The sequence below is a fragment of the Pantherophis guttatus genome, chromosome 13, assembly GCF_059756535.1.
Source record: "Pantherophis guttatus breed Tessera chromosome 13, ASM5975653v1, whole genome shotgun sequence".
In the NCBI taxonomy this organism is placed as follows: Eukaryota; Metazoa; Chordata; class Lepidosauria; order Squamata; family Colubridae; genus Pantherophis; species Pantherophis guttatus.
Window position 1 is genome coordinate 12,593,228 of NC_142075.1, and position 18,304 is coordinate 12,611,531.

General features: G+C 42.6%; 1 protein-coding gene across 4 annotated transcripts in view; it reads left to right on the forward strand.

Annotated features, from left to right (window-relative positions):
- Positions 1 to 18,304, forward strand: part of AGBL1 (AGBL carboxypeptidase 1) — a 701,662-nt gene that overhangs the window by 260,513 nt on the left and 422,845 nt on the right. For all 4 annotated transcript variants that reach the window (XR_009623272.2, XM_087878351.1, XM_034424683.3 and 1 more), the window contains one exon: positions 10,222 to 10,398. Coding sequence is in view for 3 of the 4 variants with exons in the window: in XM_087878351.1 (XP_087734477.1) it covers positions 10,222 to 10,398 (177 nt within the window). In the remaining variant the exon portion in view is untranslated. The remainder of the gene's footprint in view (positions 1 to 10,221; positions 10,399 to 18,304) is intronic.

The window sequence follows — 18,304 nt, forward strand, 5'->3', positions numbered from 1 at the left end:
GATTAGTTGGCATTCAAGCAAGATCTGTATCAGTGGTGGGTTGCTACCGGTTCTACCCAGATCGGCGAACCGGTAGCGGCAGTGATGGGAGGCTCCGCCCACCCACGTCGGACGCTTCTGCACATGCGCAGAAGCATTGCATGCGAGCGCGAGCGCATGCACGAGCAAACTGGTAGCGATGGGTTTTGCAACCCCCTGCTGATCTGTATCTTTGGTACCGGAAACACTGCCTCAAAGCAGAACAGGGTTTTTGTTACCCCTTCAAAGTAGTCAAGATGAGAAGCCCAAGAATGAATTCTAACTTCATCTTTAATCTAAGGCTAGATTAACAGAATCTGAAAGGATTTCTTCATTTATTTCCTTTTAGTCTCTGAAAAACTAGGGAGGCTCCATTCTGACATGTTTCTCACCCAAATCCCCCTTGACTTTGGTGGACTGCGATACTTCAACATGATAGTCATCTTCCTCCCGCCTCCCAAGGTCTTTCCCACTTATAATAGTTTCTGAAAGATTTATAGTTCTTAATTCTTTGGGTAAAGTCCTCTTTACCATTAGGTACAGGAAGTTCTGACTTACGATCACCAACATATCTGTTGCTAAGTGAAACATTTGTTCGGTGAGTTTTGCCCCATTTTATGCCTTTTCTTGCCACAGTTATTAAGTAAATCACTGCAGTTCGGGGTGAAATTCAACAGGTTCTGACAGGTTCTGGAGAACCGGTAGCGGAAATTTTGAGTAGTTCGGAGAACCGGCAAATACCACCTCTGGCTGGCACCAGAATGGGGTGGGAATGGGGATTTTGCAATATCCTTCCCCCAGGAGTGGGGAGGGAATGGGGATTTTGCAATATCTTTCCCCCAGGAGTGGGGAGGGAATAGGGATTTTGCAATATCCTTCCCCCAGGAGTGGGGTGGGAATGGAGATTTTGCAATATCCTTCCCCCAGGAGTGGGGAGGGAATGGGGATTTTGCAGTATCCTTCCCCTGGAATGGAGAGGGAAAGGGGATTTTGCAGTATCCTTCCTCTAGGAGTGGGAAGGGAATGGGAATTTTGTAGTATCCTTCCCCTGGCGTGAAGGGGGAATGGAGATATTGCAGTATCTTTCCCCTGGAGTGGGGTGGGAATGGGGATTTTGCTTCCCCTGACACACCCACCAAACCACACCACGCCCACCCAGCAACAACCACAGAACCAGTAGTGAAAAAATTTGGATTTCACCATTGCCTCTCTCCTAATACAACCAAGCTCCTGAAACCACAGAATTCCTTTTTTTTTCTCACTAGAGCCCAGCTAGAATTTCTCAGGAGTGGTCTCCCCCTTCAAGAAAAATGATGAGATTTTTCTTTTCTTTTTAATCTTTTTTTTTTTTCATCGTCCTTGAGAAAGACATGATCCCTGGAAGGATTTCCAACAAATAATTCTCCTAACTGTCATTATTCTTAGATATAATTCCTTGGGTTAGGCAATTTGATGAGATGTAGAGTTACTACTACTCTTCCCACTCCTGGGGGAAGGATACTGCAAAATCTCCATTCCCACCCCACTCTGGGGCCAGCCAGAGGTGGTATTTGCTGGTTCTCCGAACTGCTCAAAATTTCCTCTACCAGTTCTCCAGAACCCATCAGAACCTGCTGGATTTCACCCCTGGAGAGAGGGCAAGTCTTCATTTTCCAAGATCTTAGCACAATATTGTAAATGGGCCTTTTACTTTTCTTTTTGAAAATGTACCATTAAAAGACAATTAATGAAACTAAACCAGGGAGAGAATCATTATCTTTAGATCCAAGAAACACGGTTAGAACAAATAGAATATTAAATTGGTATTTGCTAAGGTTTACAAATGAGGACTACACATGCCTACTCACCATTTACTTACCAGAATTGTTCTTTAATTAACATAAAAGGTTGATTGGAAAGGTGATGTTTATTTCGTTAAGAAGCTGGAGTCAACCCAGCTATCTACGTAGAGTTTCTCATTGTTTAAGCTGGATTGGGCAGGACTAAAATAGGGTGCGTGGCTTTTTTTTTTACCAAGCAATGATATGTAGGGTTTGTTTGGATTTGAGGAATTGCTATTGAACAAACCATTGTGTTTGGTTTAATGTGTTGTGAAAACGTCCCAAAGGTGCTTTTCCAAAAGGCAACTGGACTTTGTTTTTTCTTGAAGACATTTCGCTTCTCATCCAAGAAGCTTCTTCAGTTCTGACGGAATGATAGAGGACAGAAGGATTTATATTCCTTGCAGTCATCTGGTTGTTAGCAGGCTCTCTGAGAGTTGTTGAGGCCACTTGGGGGTTTATTTCTTTCCTCGGGGTCACCTGGATTTATTGGTTCGATTTATTGGTTTGATTTCGATTTATTGGTTCGATTTATATGCCGCCCTTTTCCAGAGACTCAGGGCAGCTTACAATGCATTAAGCAATAGCCTTCATACTTTTGTATATAGCTGCTTAGTAGGGCTTTCGCCCCCCCCCAAAGCCGTGTTCTTTTTTTATATACAAAGTCAGCTTATTGCCCCCTCAAACTGGGTTCTCATTTTACCTACCTCGAAAGGATGGAAGGCTGAGTCAACCTTGAGCCTGGTGAGATTTGAACTTGCAGTAATTGCAGGCAGCTAATGCTATTTAACAGCACTTTAGTCTGCTGAGCCACCAAGGCTCTTGTAATGGATAGTGAAAATGGATGTGGAACCTTCTTGGAACTGCTGAAAAGAATGTGTTGTTGCAACAATACAGAATAGCAGAGTTGGAAGGGACCTTGGAGGTCTTCTAGTCCAACCCCCTGCTGAGGCAGGAAACCCTACACCACTTCAGACAAATGGTTATCCAACGTCTTCTTAAAAACTTCTAGTGTTGGAGCATTTACAACTTCTGGAGGCAAGTTGTTCCACTGATTAATTATTCTAACTGTCAGGAAATTTCTCCTTCGTTCTAAGTTGCTTCTATCCTTGATTAGTTTCCATCCATTGTTTCTTTCAGGTGCTTTGGAGAATAGCTTGACTTCCTCTTCTTTGTGGCAGCCCCTGAGATATTGGAACACTATCCTGTCTCCCCTAGTCCTTCTTTTCATTAAACTAGAAACACCCAGTTCCTGCAACCGTTCTTCATATGTTTTAGCCTCCAGTCCCCTAATCATCTTTATTGCTCTTCTCTGTACTCTTTCTTGAGTCTTGACACCTTATTTACATCGTGGCGACCAAACCTGAATGCAGTATTCCAAGTGTGGCTTTACCAAGGCATTTATAAACACACTATAAATCCTTCCATCCTCCACCATTTGGTCTGAACTGAAGGAGCTTCTTGGATGAGAAGCGAAATGTCTTCAAGGAAAAATAAAGTCCAGTTGCCTTTTGAATAATTTTTTTTGGGACAACCATGATCTGGATCTGACTGAGAATCTCCATTAGACATGTTGTAAAAAACAACCTATAGCCGTGTTGGCGAACCTATGGCACACGTGCCACAAGTGGCACACAGAGACATATCTGTGGGCATGCGAGGTATGGGAAAGGCCGTTTTTGCCCTCCCCAGGCTCCAAGAAAGCTTCTGGAGCCTGGGGAGGGTGAAAAATAGGCCTACTGGGCCCGCCGGTAACCTTTTTGCCATCGCGTGCCAAAAGCGGGGGGAACATGGGGGGGTCGCACATGCATGCACGGGGGGTGCGTGGCATGGGGGCATTGAATTATGGGTGTGGGCACGTACGTGCACGACTCCCCCCCAGGCTCCCCCCGCTTTTGACACGTTACGGCAAAAAGGTTAGCCATCACTGACCTATAGTATAACAGTCCATAGCTTAACATAGTGTTAAAGATAAAGATACAAGCATATGAAACATCCTTAGATATCTGACTGATATCTGATAACTGACTAGTAAATTACACAGCCAATGCTAAGACCCAACATCATATATCAGAACATTCTGTATCACCTAAGAGTTTCCCAGTAAATCCAATGGTCTTTATAGAGAGATATCCCAAGAATTTAAAGCAGTCAAGCTACAACCAAAACATGCCATCCACTTGTTTTATTTCTTGATGTCTTCTGTTATCTGTAAACATCAGCTCAGCTTTCTCCTGGGGGGAGGGGGAAGGGATCATGCTGATATCTGGAGATTTAGCTGCTGCTAATGGCACAAAGCAAGGCAACTTTTCTTTTGTTTTAAAATGAGAAAAAAAACATTGAACATATTTTGATTTCAGAATGGAGTGGAATGGAATAACAATAGCACTTAGCAATAGCGCTTAGACTTCTATACTACTTCACAGTGCTTTACAGCCCTCTCTAAGCAGTTTACAGAGTCAGCCTTTTGCCCCCAACAATTTTGGGTCCTCAATTTACCCACCTTGGAAGGATGAGTCAGCCTTGAGCCTGGTGAGATTTGAACTGCCAAATTGCAGGCAGCCGGCAGTCAGCAGAAGTAACCTGCAGTACTGCATTCTAACCATTGCACCACTGCAAATGGAGTGGAGTGGAGTGGAATGGAATGGAATGGAATGGAATGGAATGGAATGGAATGGAATGGAACAGAATGGAACGGAACGGAACGGAATGGAACAGAATATTCTTTTTGGCCCAGTGTGATTGGACACACAAGGAATTTGTCTCCAGTGCATAAGCTCGTAGTATTTATTTATTTATTTATTTATTTATTTATTTATTTATTTATTTATTTATTTATTTTTAAATTTATATACCGCCCTTCTCCCTGAGGACTCAGAGCGGTGTACAGCCAGAATTAAAAAACATGAAATACAAATATTAAAAACAATTAATATATATATAAATTTGGCCCAAAATTAAAAATACAAACCAATTAAAACATTTAAAATTTCTTCTTAAGCCAGCCCGGCTTGCTGGAAAAAGTGAGTTTTAAGGGCACGGCGGAAGGCACCAAGGTCTTGGATTCTCCTTATCTCTGGGGGCAACTGATTCCAGAGGGTAGGTGCCCCCACAGAGAAGGCCCTCCCCCTGGGAGCCACCAGCCTACATTGATTGGCTGATGGCACCCTGAGGAGGCCCTCTCTGTGGGAGCGCACGGGACGATCGGAGGTCGTTGGTAGCAGCAGGCGGTCTCGAAGATAGCTAGGCCCGATGCCATGGAGCGCTTTAAAGGTGATAACCAACACCTTGAAGCGCACCCAGAAGACCACTGGGAGCCAGTGCAGCTCGCGCAGGAGTTGTGTTACATGGGAGCGCCATGCTGCTCCCATCACTGCATGCGCTGCTGCATTCTGGACCAGTTGGAGCCTCCGGGTGCTCTTCAAGGGGAGCCCCATGTAGAGAGCGTTGCAGTAGTCAAGGCGAGAGGTGACGAGGGCATGAGTGACTGTGCACAGGGAATCCCGATCAAGAAATCCCGATCAAGAAATCAAGTATACATATAAATAGCAAGTAATAGCTCATAGATCACAAATCATAATTACAATCATTAATCATAAGTTACAAACAACAATTGATAAATCATAAGAAACCAATAGGAGAAGATTATAAGTGGGAGTGGGTCAGTGGTGAAATTGAGCTAGTTCTATCTGGCTCTGGCGAACTGGTAGCACTGGCGGCGGAAGACTCCGCCCACCCATCTGGACATCATCACGTCCTGTTTTTGACCCTCTGCGCATGTGCAGAAGGTCCTGCTCATGCGCAGAGGTGTCACATGCAAGTGAAGTGAGTGCGCGCATGCACGCGCTCACATTTGTGAACCTGTAGCGAAGGTAAGTACATTTCACCCCTGGAGTGGGTTATAACCCTTAATTGATTGATGGCCAAATGCATAAACGGATCAGTAGCATTACCGGAGAAGTGTCACATTTTTAGCTGGTAAAATATTGTTCGCCCTTCTCTACCACTTCTCAAAGTAACGCTGGATAATGTCACTAACCTCTCAGGAGATTTCAAGCCATTTTTGTGCTCTATGTGTACAGGGCCTGTGTGCAAAGTCAGTGATGCAGGTGGGTTTCAAAAAGTTGCTGCCTTTTATTTTCAGGACTCCCTAATGATGCTCCTGCTTTGACTAAGCTAGGAATACTTCCCAAAAGTCTTACTTGATATTTTTTTTTTCTTTCAAGTTTTCATTCCCCGCAGTACAGCTATCTTTCCGATTTCTTTGGCCAATGTTTCTGAGCTTCCTTTCCTCCTGGATGTGGTCGATAATGCTACACCGAAAAATATCATGGCTGCTCATCCTTTCTGATCTGAAAAGGTCCTGGGTAAACATTCTCCCATGATATCTTCCTTTGAGTGAAAGCCTGCAAAAATTAAGACTGCCAAAGAAAGAATTGTACAATGAAAAATGGGAAAGGCAGCTTTTTTTTAAAAAAAACACCTTATCACTCAAAAAGTACAAAGACATTGTGTGCTGCTCACGAAAAGTTCCCCTTTGTTTTCAAAAGCGAATTCTCTGTTTCATAACACCGAATGGAAACGGATGGGGGAAGGAAGACACAAGTGAAATAATTGGCCTGATGCTGAAGATAACATTGAGACTCGGCTGGAAGATGCATTTCGGTTCTTGATGCTTTCCCAATAAACATCTCTTAGAGGGCAATCCGGGACAAGGATAAGCCCATTGATGTGACATTGACTTGGCTCCAAGGAATTCCCATTAGCCAAAAATTGGTTAATGTTGTTTATTGGTCTGACAATTTTCTATCTACTTGTAATGAGGCTGATTTCCCTAATACAATTTGCACTTTTGTCAGTAAGAAACACATGTTAGTTTGAGGCAACACAGAGAAGGTGGGTATCAAGCATTGCTTCTGGATCGACCCATGATTTTCCAAATCGGAAACTGGCAGGGTTTTTTTTGTTCACACTGGTCAACAAAGTTGGCAGAAAAGTCTATGAAAATTCCTGGACCATCAGAAAGGTGATTTGAAACAGAGTTGATCCATCAAATGGATTATCTTCAATTATGAGAATCAGTGGTAGTTTTATTTACTTAGGTAAAAATAAAAGATATATATTTTGCAAATGGATTTGGAGTCACCGGCCATTTTGTCACCGGCATCTCCCATCTTTATCATGATAAAAGCATGATTAGCAATCAGATAGAATAGAATAGAATAACAGAGTTGGAAGGGACCTTGGAGGCCTTCTAGTCCAACCCCCTGCCCAGGCAGGAAACCCACTTCAGACAAATGGTTAGCCAACATCTTCTTAAAAACTTCCAGTGTTGGAGCCTTCACATCTTCTGGAGGCAAGTTGTTCCACTGATTAATTATTCTAACTGTCAGGAAATTTCTCCTTCGTTCTAAGTTGCTTCTATCCTTGATTAGTTTCCATCCATTGTTTCTTGTTCTACTCTCAGGTGCTTTGAAGAATAGTTTGACTCCCTCTTCTTTGTGGCAACCCCTGAGATATTGGAACACTGCTATCATGTCTCCCCTAGTCCTTCTCTTCATTAAACTAGACATACCCAGTTCCTGCAACCGTTCTTCATATGTTTTAGCCTCCAGTCCCCTAATCATCTTTGTTGCTCTTCTCTGCACTCCTTCTAGAGTCTCAACATCTTTTTTACCTCGTGGCGACCAAAACTGAATGCAATATTCCAAGTGTGGCTTTACCAAGGTATTATAAAGTGGTATTAACACTTCACATGATCTTGATTCTATCCCTCTGTTTATGCAGCCCAGAACTGTGTTGGCTTTTTTGGCAGCTGCTACACACAGCTGGCTCATGTCTAAATGGTTGTCCACTAGGACTCCAAGATCCCTCTCACAGTTACTACTATTGAGCAAGGTACCACATATATGGTACCTCTGCATTTTGTTTTTCTTCCCTAAATGTAGAACCTTACTTTTTTCACCAGATTAACCAAAGTTTGAAGAAAATAAAGTTGGGTTAAAAAGAAAAAAAAACTTACATAAATAAATTGGCAAATTGTACCTGATTTTTTTTTGGTTGTGAACCAGTATTGAAGGAACCTCATTGCACAGGTTTTATATTTGATCCACAACCTTTAGGTTTAGTCTTCTAACATATATTAGTTTTTGGCTACTTATATCTTTTGTTACAGGCTGTTTTTTTTTCTTTTGAACTTTTTCAGTTCTGATCTTTTTTTTAATATGATAGATAAAAAGTTTTTACTCTGCCGCCTGATCTAATATCATCCAAATGTGGCATGAAATTCCATCAATCTATTATGCATAATGTATTGCCTTTTATTTGTTTTTAATTTGCTGCCCATTCAGATTTTGATGGTATTGATGAGTGCTATTTCATATTGTTTGTGTTATTAAAAAGACAAATTTGGTATCTGCCTGACATCTTTCTAATTAAACAAAAAAACAAAACTAAACACTCCCAGCTTTTCATTCTGATATTCAAGAGATCTTTGTCTCCTAGCTTTCCATTTTCTTGTTTTATGACTATCATTCAATGTACAAGAGTGAATTCTTATAATTATCTGAATTGCTATATTATTGACAGCACAGTTTAAGTCTCTATCGATATACCAATGTATTATCTCTCTGTCTAATCCTGTAATCTCAGATGTTCAATATTCAGTTGAATAGAAAGGTGGGAATATAAATAAACCAAATAAATAAATAAATTCTTATTAGTCAAGCAAAGACTAGGGTTAAAGGGACAAAACTTCACCTTAGACTACTCCATGACTCTATCCTGAAATAAGTGCAAATTTGTTCTAACACAATTCATTGCTTACTTTCATCAGCATGTCGGTTAAAAGGTAAAGGTAAAGGTTCCCCTCACACATATGTGCTAGACTCTAAGGAGCAGTGCTCATCTCTGTTTCAAAGCCGAAGAGCCAGTGCTGTCCGAAGACGTCTCTGTGCTCATGTGGCCAGCATGACTCAATGCCAAAGGCGCACAGAACGCTGTCACCTCCCACCAAAGGTGGTCTCTATTTTTCTACTTGCATTTTTATGTGCTTTTGAACTGCTAGGCTGACAGAAGCTGGGACAAGGAATGGGAGCTCACCCTGTTATGCGGCAATAGGGATTCGGACCGCTGAACTGCCGACTTTTCGATCGACAAGCTCAGCGTCTTAGCCACTGAGCCACTGCATCCCCTAGCATTAAGGGGGCTTAAAAATAAACACATTCCCCTAGAACTCAGTTCTGCCCCCCTCCCCAAATTCTCAGTCTAGCCTACAAATCTGTGGTCTCTTCGTGGTTTGTCATTCAAGTGCTAAGAAAGTCACCACCCAGAGTGGTCCCTCTCTGAGGAAGATGAGATGAGCAGTTCAAAATTTGAAAGAAAAAAAAAAGTCCACTAAGTCCAGCAAAATTGGCTCGTTATTCCTAGTTCCATTTAAAATCAACCCAAGATTTTTTTTAAAGGGAAAAGTAAGAAGCCATTGTCAAAGTAAACAATAAAATAAAATCTAACAGCAAGAGCACCTAGACTTCATAGTGTTTTATAGCTTCCTCTAAGCCAGTGATGGCTAACCTTTTTGCCATCGCGTGCCAGGAAGGAGGGGCAGGGGAGGTCGCACGCGCACATGCCCACTCCCATAATTCTATGCGACCCACCCACCCCACGCTTACCCCGCTCCTGGCATGCAGTGGCCCAGTAGGTCCGTTTTTCTTTCTCACCTGGCTCCAGGGCCTCTCTAGGCGTCTGGGGAGGGTGAAAACAGCCTTCCCCACCCTTCCGGAGACCCTCCAGAGGCCAAAAATGGCCCGTTTGACAACTTCCAGTCCCATCGGAAGCTGAGCTCACGTGCCCACTGATATGGTTATGTGTGCCAGTTTTGGCACGTGTGCCATAGGTTCGCCATCACGGCTCTAAGCAGTTTACTTAGAGGGACATGGTGGCTCAGTGGCTAAGATGCTGAGCTTGTTGATCAGCGGTTCCCTAGTGCCATGTAAGGGGGTGAGCTCCCGTTACTTGTTCCAGCTTCTGCCAACCTAGCAATTCGAAAGCACATAAAAAATGCAAGTAGAAAAAAACACTGAGATGTCTTCGGACAGCGCTGGTTCTTTGGTTTTGAAATGGAGATGTGCACTGCCCCCTAGAGTCAGGAACGACTAGCACATATGTGCGAGGAGAACCTTTATCTTTCCCTAAACAGTTTACAAAGTTAGCATATTTCTCCCAACAATCTTGGCCCTCATTTTACTGACCTCTGAAGGATGGAAAGCCAAGTCAACTTTGAGCCGATCAGAATCGAACTCCTGGCTGTGGTGCAGAATGCAATACTGCATTCTAACCACTGCACCACATTTATGTAACGGTGCTATCCTTTGATATGTTGCAGACTCTGCCAAAGATCTTGGATAAAGTGGCTCCAGCTTTTCTCATGAGTAGCTGCAGCTTCTTGCTGGAGAAGTCACGCGACTCCACAGCCCGAGTGGTGGTTTGGCGGGAAATTGGAGTGCTGAGGAGCTACACCATGGAAAGCACCTATTCTGGATGTAGCCATGGACTCTATAAGGTAGGGTGCGCTTAGTTTGAATAGCCTGGGGCTGCAGGATCTTTCTAAAGACAAATCAGCAACACTTGAGTTCAGCACTGAGGAGAGCACCAATATTTGTTTGAAGGATCTGTTTCTTTAATTTCTGTGACATATAGCATTATTCCAAAGCACCGCGGCTCACTCTCTCCTCATTTCCATTGCTTCAGGTTGTGTACGCAAATGAATTTATTTATGCATTTGCTAATGTATTGGTGAGCCATCTTTTGGCTAAGAAGCTCACAAAATAACCTGCACAGATTATTTTGAATGTTAGCTCACTCAAAAAGCGAACAACAGAAAGAGAGAGAGAGAGAGAGAAAGAAACCAGGAGGCCAATGTGTCATATTCAATTAGCAACGACTGGAAACGAATATCTGCTCTTTTAAGAGCTGAGCATAAAAGGAGCCGGGAGCTGCTTGTAAAAATGGCAATAAGTTCATTGCATCGCACATCACCACCTCAGGAGGAGACCAAAGCACGGCAGAAGCCTGTCCCATTAATGCAGTATTTCTCAACTTCAACAGCTTTAAGATGTGTGGAGTTCAACTCCCAATGTTCCCCAGCTAGCTTAAGGTTGTTAAATTCAGAAAAACTGCAGTAATTATATACTTCCATTACATTGAACCAAAAACAAATTTCCAGCCTTTGCAAGGACAAACCTTCGTTCTTACGGACGTGCCATGTTCGTTCCCCTGATTAAATTACCTGTGCTTCAGCTAAAAATTAGTAATCGCTATTCCAATAGCAGGTTTTTGAGGTTACGGTTCCTCTGTTGGGTTAGAAGCTCTTGCATCCGTGTGTGATTTTTCTTTGTGAATTTCTCTTATGCTCGATTCCTCTTCCAAAAGGTTTTCTATCTACCCGTCTGAGGTGATTCCTGTTTCCAGAACCCCAGAAACTGATTTAAAATTAAATTAATGATTGGTGATTACTCTCTATGCATTTAATAGTTTACCATGTCTAGCACATTAACATTTAATTTTGAGAATCTCTATCTCTAGAGGCCTCCTACGGAGCTATTGCATGCGGAAAGGTGTATATTTGATTGTTGCGGGCCACAGGTTTTTGAGAGAGGCATGCACTCCTGGTTGTGTAATCGTGTCTTAGCATGAGCAGGAGAAGGAAAGGCAACTTGTATAGTCAACAACTGGGGTAGCGCTGCGTTATTCTAAGGTATGAAAAAAGAAAGCAAAGCAAATGTTCTGGACTCACTGTTTTACTTTCTTTAATCAATTCAGCCCTCCACCTCCGTACTAGTTGCTGAGGGGTTGTTTGGGTCACATTGGAAATCTTTAATTCATTGGACAGCAATGTGTTTGGACAAGGATGAGTCTTCCATTCCTGTGCTACTTTTTCAGAATTTCAGCTTCTAAGCAGAAAATCTAAGCACAGATGAAGTCTGGGTGGGGCATCACAAGAAATGTTTCCAAGCTCCTTGGAGAAAGTAATGCTGAGATCTTTCCTTCCTTCCTTCCTTCCTTCCTTCCTTCCTTCCTTCCTTCCTTCCTTCCTTCCTTCCTTCCTTCCTTCCTTCCTTCCTTCCTTCCTTCCTTCCCTCTCTCCCTTCCCTCCCTCCCTTCCTCCCTCCCCTCCCCTCTCCTTCCTTCCTTCCCTCTCTCCCTTCCCTCTCTCCTTCCCTCCTCCTTCCCTTCCCTCCCCTTCCCTTCCTTCTTCCCTTCCCTCTCCTTCCTTCCTTCCTTCCTTCCTTCCTTCCTTCCTTCCTTCCTTCCTTCCCTCTCTCCCTTCCCTTCCCTTCCTCCCTCCCCTCCCCTCTCCTTTCTTCCTTCCCTCTCTCCCTTCCCTCTCTCCTTCCCTCCTCCTTCCCTTCCCTCCCTCCCTCCCCCTCCCCTTCCTTCTTTCCTTCCCTCTCCTTCCTTCCTTCCTTCCTTCCTTCCTTCCTTCCTTCCTTCCTTCCTTCCTTCCTTCCTTCCTTCCTTCCTTCCTGGCAGATGCAAGCAACCAGACAAATAATTATTTAGCAATCAAGTTTACGATTAGAATTAGGGTCCTTGTTCCCACCTCCATAGAGTTGTCACTCCATGCATCAGTGAAGCAGAGCAAAAAAAAGGACCAGAACAGCTGTTCTAAGTATGCAGAGGATTCCAGGACAACTGTTTGGAATGGGAAACAGAGGAGTAATACGGAGAGAACATTTGGGAGGCAAATAGATTTGTTCTCTTTGGCTGGAACGGTGCACAAAATATATCCCACTTCAAAGGAACAAACAAGCAGAGACACCTGGGGTCTAGAAGAACAGGCACTGCCAAAGAGTTTCTCATTTATTACAGATAATATTGGAGACGGTGGAAGGAAAGGTAGAACTGAGCAGTCTGTTTTATGTCTGTCCCTCTTTTCCTCTTATGCAGCTTCAGTAAAAACAGCCTATGAATAACTATGTGACCTTTCCCGCCAGCCTCCTGTCTAAACCAGAGATGTTTTAGCGCCTTAGGCAGGCTATTTAATGGGACCTTCTCATGCAAGTTAGCAAGAAATGCAAAAGCTGAGACCACATTTTGGGTTAGTTGAAAACTGGCTTGATGTCTTGTAGGAACATAATAGTTGTGGGTTGTGAACAAGCCATTATTTATGGGTTCATGATGGTATGAGTCAGGGGTGGGTTCTAATTTTTTTTACTACCGGTTCTGTGGGCGTGGCTTATTTTGTGGGTGTGGCTTGGAGGTCATGTGGCTAGGTGGGCGTGGCTAGCTGGTCAGAGTCATTTCTGGAAGGTCCTCGCACTTACGACCAGTCCTCGCACTTACGACCCGACTCATTTGTTTGCTTTTAACACTGATCAGCTGTAGGGCGGCCCTTTGAAGCCCCACTGCAAGAGTTTAAACAGTTTTTTTCCCTCTAGTCATCAGCTGGGACTCAGGAGGCAGCAATAGATTGGGGATGGGACCAAATAAAAGGTAAGAATAACGTGGGTGGGGGTGGGTGGGAGGAGAACCGGTTCGGTGACGTCATATCATCACCGCTACTGGCTCCGCCGAACCGGACCGAACTGGGAGGAACCCACTACTGGTATGAGTGATGTTTTCAAATGAAAGGATGTCAGTAAATGTGAAGTTGGCCTAGATCAACATTTTCACTTCCTTTCCTCAGAAACAAAATAGAAACCTCATGGATATTCAACCTATTGGATCTTGGCAGATGTAAGACACCCAGTTTAAAATTTTTCTGAAGACTTCCCAAGACCACCAAGCTTTGCTGAAGGCAGTAATCAAGCAGACATTGTGAGATCAGACCTCATGACTATCTTAGGGTAAAGGTTAGAACCTTATTTTTTAGATGCCCTTTCCCAATTCTAAAGTTTTATGCAAAGATTCATAAGGGCAATGGGATTATAAAAAGGTATATATGCCAAATGGGATTATAAAAAGATACATGTGCTAAATCAGATTACCGACCCATATAGCTGAGTATTATCAATATTGGTTGACTAACAACTCTTTAGAGGATCATACATGATTATTCTCAAGTCCTTGGAAATTTTGTAGGTGCTTTACTACTAAACTATGGTCTCTATAAATCCAGTGCTTTCATTGCAGCTAACTAGAAAAAATAAGTTTGAACTGATAATAGCAGATTATAGTGTAAGCACATCCTGATGTCAGCTTCACTTCCATTTCTGGGTTAGAAGCATGAATAGAAGTCTTCTTGCAGTCAGCTTCTGGTCTGGTGAATCATCTTGCTTCTCAGATGAATATATTTTACAAGTTTAAGATAAGGATAAATTGGGTTGAATGAGAATCCTCTAGAACATTTCAAGTTCCTTAAAGCATGTGTGGGATTAAAAAGGAATAATTTGACTTAATTCATGGTGAACACTTGACCTTATATGCAGGTCACAATAATTACAGTGATTACTATAATTATTGCAATTACGTGGTTGAATTATTGGAAACCTACGGGGTCAGTGCATATGCATGTTACTCATTGGATTTTAATAAATCTTCACTAAATTTTGGAGCGTAGGTTGAAATCAGCCACTATTCTTTAGCTAGTTCACATTCCACATTGTACTATAATATCATTGTTTGACTGTGGCTTAATATGTTGTGCGAACTTGGCCTTTGGGCATAGCAAACCAAGATGTAATGCCTAGAATGTATAGGTGGTTTTGGTTTATTCAATAAACTATGGTGGAACAAGCCATATCCCTTATATAATGTATTATGATGCTGACTTGAAGGTAGTCTGTTTTTCCATCTTTTATCCAGATGGTAACAATTTATTCAGTGCATAGGTTTCATAAGAGGACAATAAGATGTGGATTTCCCATTTTTTAGGGTGGTCCCACAGACTGAGATGGTTGACACAATACGTTTCTGTAATAAGTGAAGCAGATACGGACTTCATCTTTGTATTCTTTGACTTTTTCAATGATCTACCATCTTATTTTATTTATTTTATTTATTAGTTCGATTTATATGCCGCCCTTTTCCGGAGACTCAGGGCGGCTTACAATGCATTAAGCAATAGCCTTCATACTTTTGTATATACCTGCTTAGTAGGGCTTTTGTCCCCCCCAAGTGGTGTTCTTTTTTATACAAAGTCATCTTATTGCCCCCACAATCCGGGTCCTCATTTTACCTACCTCGAAAGGATGGAAGGGTGAGTCAACCTTGAGCCTGGTGAGATTTGAACTTGCAGTAATTGCAGGCAGCTGGCAGCTAAGTATTACTTTAACAGCACTTAGTCCACTGTGCCACCAAGGCTCCTCAGACCTGGTCTTATTTTCTTATCAGCCCTACAATAAGCACCAGGTCTTATTTTCGGGGGATGCCTTACCCGCTTACCTTCCAGCCACGCTTCCCACACCCCAACACTTGTGGCACCACTGCTTGACTTTTCTGCAGCCATTTGCGGCCGCTCGTAGATCAGATGTTGCATGGCTCATTGCGCCAGTGCCGCTGCTCGCGGCAGGAGGCTGCATGGTGTGTTGTGCCCTTGCGTGTGTGAGCGACAGCACCGGCGCGATGTGCCACATGGCGTCCAGCCGAGAGCGGTGGCACCAGTGTGATGATTTTCACAGTGTTCTGCCATGAGCGGTATCACTGGCATGACAAGCCATGCGACATCCTGTGACTACAAAAAAAGTCAGGCAATGGCGCGACAAGTGTCGGGGCATGGGAGGCCTGGCTGCAGCGGTCCTAAGGTAAGTAGGTAAAGGGCACATGGGGCAGCTCTACCTCCCACCCCTGCCCTAGCTTGATTTTTATGCCTGTACTTCGCCCCCATATCTAATAACCAGATGGTGGGCGGGACTTAATAGGGCTTATTTTGGGGGGTAGGGCTTATATTAGGTGAAACAGGGTAGCATGTTATCAGCAGTAACATATCTCATTCTTAAGCCTTTTCTAAACTAGAATATTGTACAATAGTTAGCCCATTTGGTCAAGTTATCTTTCTTTTGTATTGGTATGTAGCCTGATTTCTTTCTATCTGTTGACCACTGCATTGTTCTCCAGAGTTGTTGGCATAATTTGGTTAGAGTCTTTAAAGAGCCTCAGCTGGGACTTTATCTTGTCCATTGATACGGCTTTCTCAGTAAAATACAGAGACGATGCATTGTGTCTTTATGACACAGTGGTTAGAATGCAAGCATTACAAGCTAACTCTCCCCACTGCCAGAAATTCGATCCTGAATTCCTTAAGGTTGACTCAGCCTTGCATCCTTCTGAGGTGGGTAAAACAAGGACCCAGATTGTTAGGAGCAATATGCTGACTGTGTAAACCGCTTAGAGAGGGCTGTAAAGCACTGTGGAGTGGTATGTAAGTCTAAGTGTTATTGCTGTCTTTTATGAAATCACTAAAGTGGCCATTTGCCTCCAGCATCTTCCTATTTCATTGCTGCCCGTTATGGATGCTTGCTTGCTTACTTTAGCTGGGCAGCTGGCATGACCTTCATGCCTTTGGTTGTCCCTGCTGGGAGTATATATTTTTAATGTGCACTCTTTGTGCTCTTTACATCTTCCTCCCAGGAATAAAATCTCTCTCTCTCTCTCTGCCATTGCAGGATTAGGGGAGAGGGAATGCTCAGTATGGAGTAAATTGTAAATAAGATATATTGTAGTGGTACATATGAACTGTGATCAGGGAAAAGGGAGAAAAACATTTTTTAAAAAAATTATGCCTTTATGTTGTATGGTCTAAAGAAGAAACAAATGAGCTATACAATTATATAAACATTTCCTCTCCAAGCATATTGCAAATGATTTTTGCACGTTAGGAAGCTCGGTCCCAGATGGATTAGGAGATAATAACAGTAGGGTCATCTTTTCTTTTCTTTTCTTTTTTTTTAAAAAAATCCTTATTCCTTTTTCTTCAACATTACCATTTAGTCAAAAAATGGAGGACGCTTAAAATAGGCCCAAGGGTGTATTTCCCTCTGTTCTACTTTAGGAACATAAAAATGTTTGCAGTATTTCTGAGTCAGGCAGCTTTCAAACAGTCTCAGTCATTGCACTCCAAAATACTTAGTCACTGATTTGATTGTCTCAACCCAAAAAGAAATATCAGTTCTTAAATCCTGATATTTATATTGGTGCTCCAGAAGTGAGCTTAAAGCTATTACTTTCCAATAGATGACATTTTAATGTCTTGCAACTTCCTCACAAAATATTCATCAAATGATAGAAATTTGTAGAAGCATGGCTATAGTATAAACTATAGCAAGTAACTCGACAAAAGCCCAACTTTCTTTTATTTACTTCTTTGTTAAAATTTTATCCCCCCAGCTCCCTACAAGGTGACTCCCTTACCTCTTCAGTTGTCTTTCTCCAAAAGTTTATTTTGTCCCCATGGCCTTCTACTCCTCTTCCTCTTCCTCCCTGCTTTGTATCCCATCATCTCTAACCTCCATCCTTATCTCTACATATGTAACAGGTCAATTATTTTCTTGCAGGCAAGTGCTTCGGTGGCGCAGTGGTTAGAGTGCAGTACTGCAGGTTACTTCTACTTACTGCTTGGCTGCCTGTAATTTGGCAGATCAAATCTCACCAGGCTCGAGGTTGACTCAGCCTTCCATCCTTCGGAGGTGGGTAAAATGAGGACCCAGATTGTTGGGCAAATATGCTGACTCTGTACACTGCTTACAGAGGACTCTAAAGGACTGTAAAGTGGTATATAAGTCTAAGTGCTATTGCTATTGTGCTGGCAGTTGTTCACCTCTCTAATACTGGTCCACAGTTAATGGTATATATACGTCAAGCACCTGGGAAATCAGGAGATTCAGGCAGTTCAAATGAGTATAAAGATTTATTGAAAGCTTAAGTCCTCTGTCCAAGAATCTGGCTAAGTGACCATTAAAGAAAATGCATGGAAGTTAAGAATAGAAAGGAATTCAAGGTGGGTTGGTTTTAGATCACTTGCAGGCACAAAGGGACTTGTGACTTATGACTTATGTGTGGATATCTAATCCTGCAAACTGGTAGTAGATGAAGTTGAGGCATTGAGCACTAGCTATTGATGTCATGGCCTTCAACCTATTTAAGACCACAACCGCAACCAAAGCATTATCTAGATAAAAGGGATAACTGTTGTGATTGATCTGGTAGAGGCAACACTACTTTGAAATGAAGTGTCCCTCACTTCCCACTCAATTTTCTCTCACCTGCATGGCAAAGAATTTCAAGAAGCAACCCGCCCTCCACACACACACAAATGAAACATAAAAAGAAAACAAAGTAAACACATTTAAAGCATTTTGGAGGGATTCTGCCTTAATATCTATATCTAAATGTTAACATCTAAAAAAGTCTATCTAAGAGCAATTCAGGGATGAGCAACTTTTGGGGACCCATCAATTTCAGTCATCTCTTTCTGAGTATCCATCCCTTCAATATTTTTGTCTGTGTGTCTCCCCTCTAACAATCGTCCA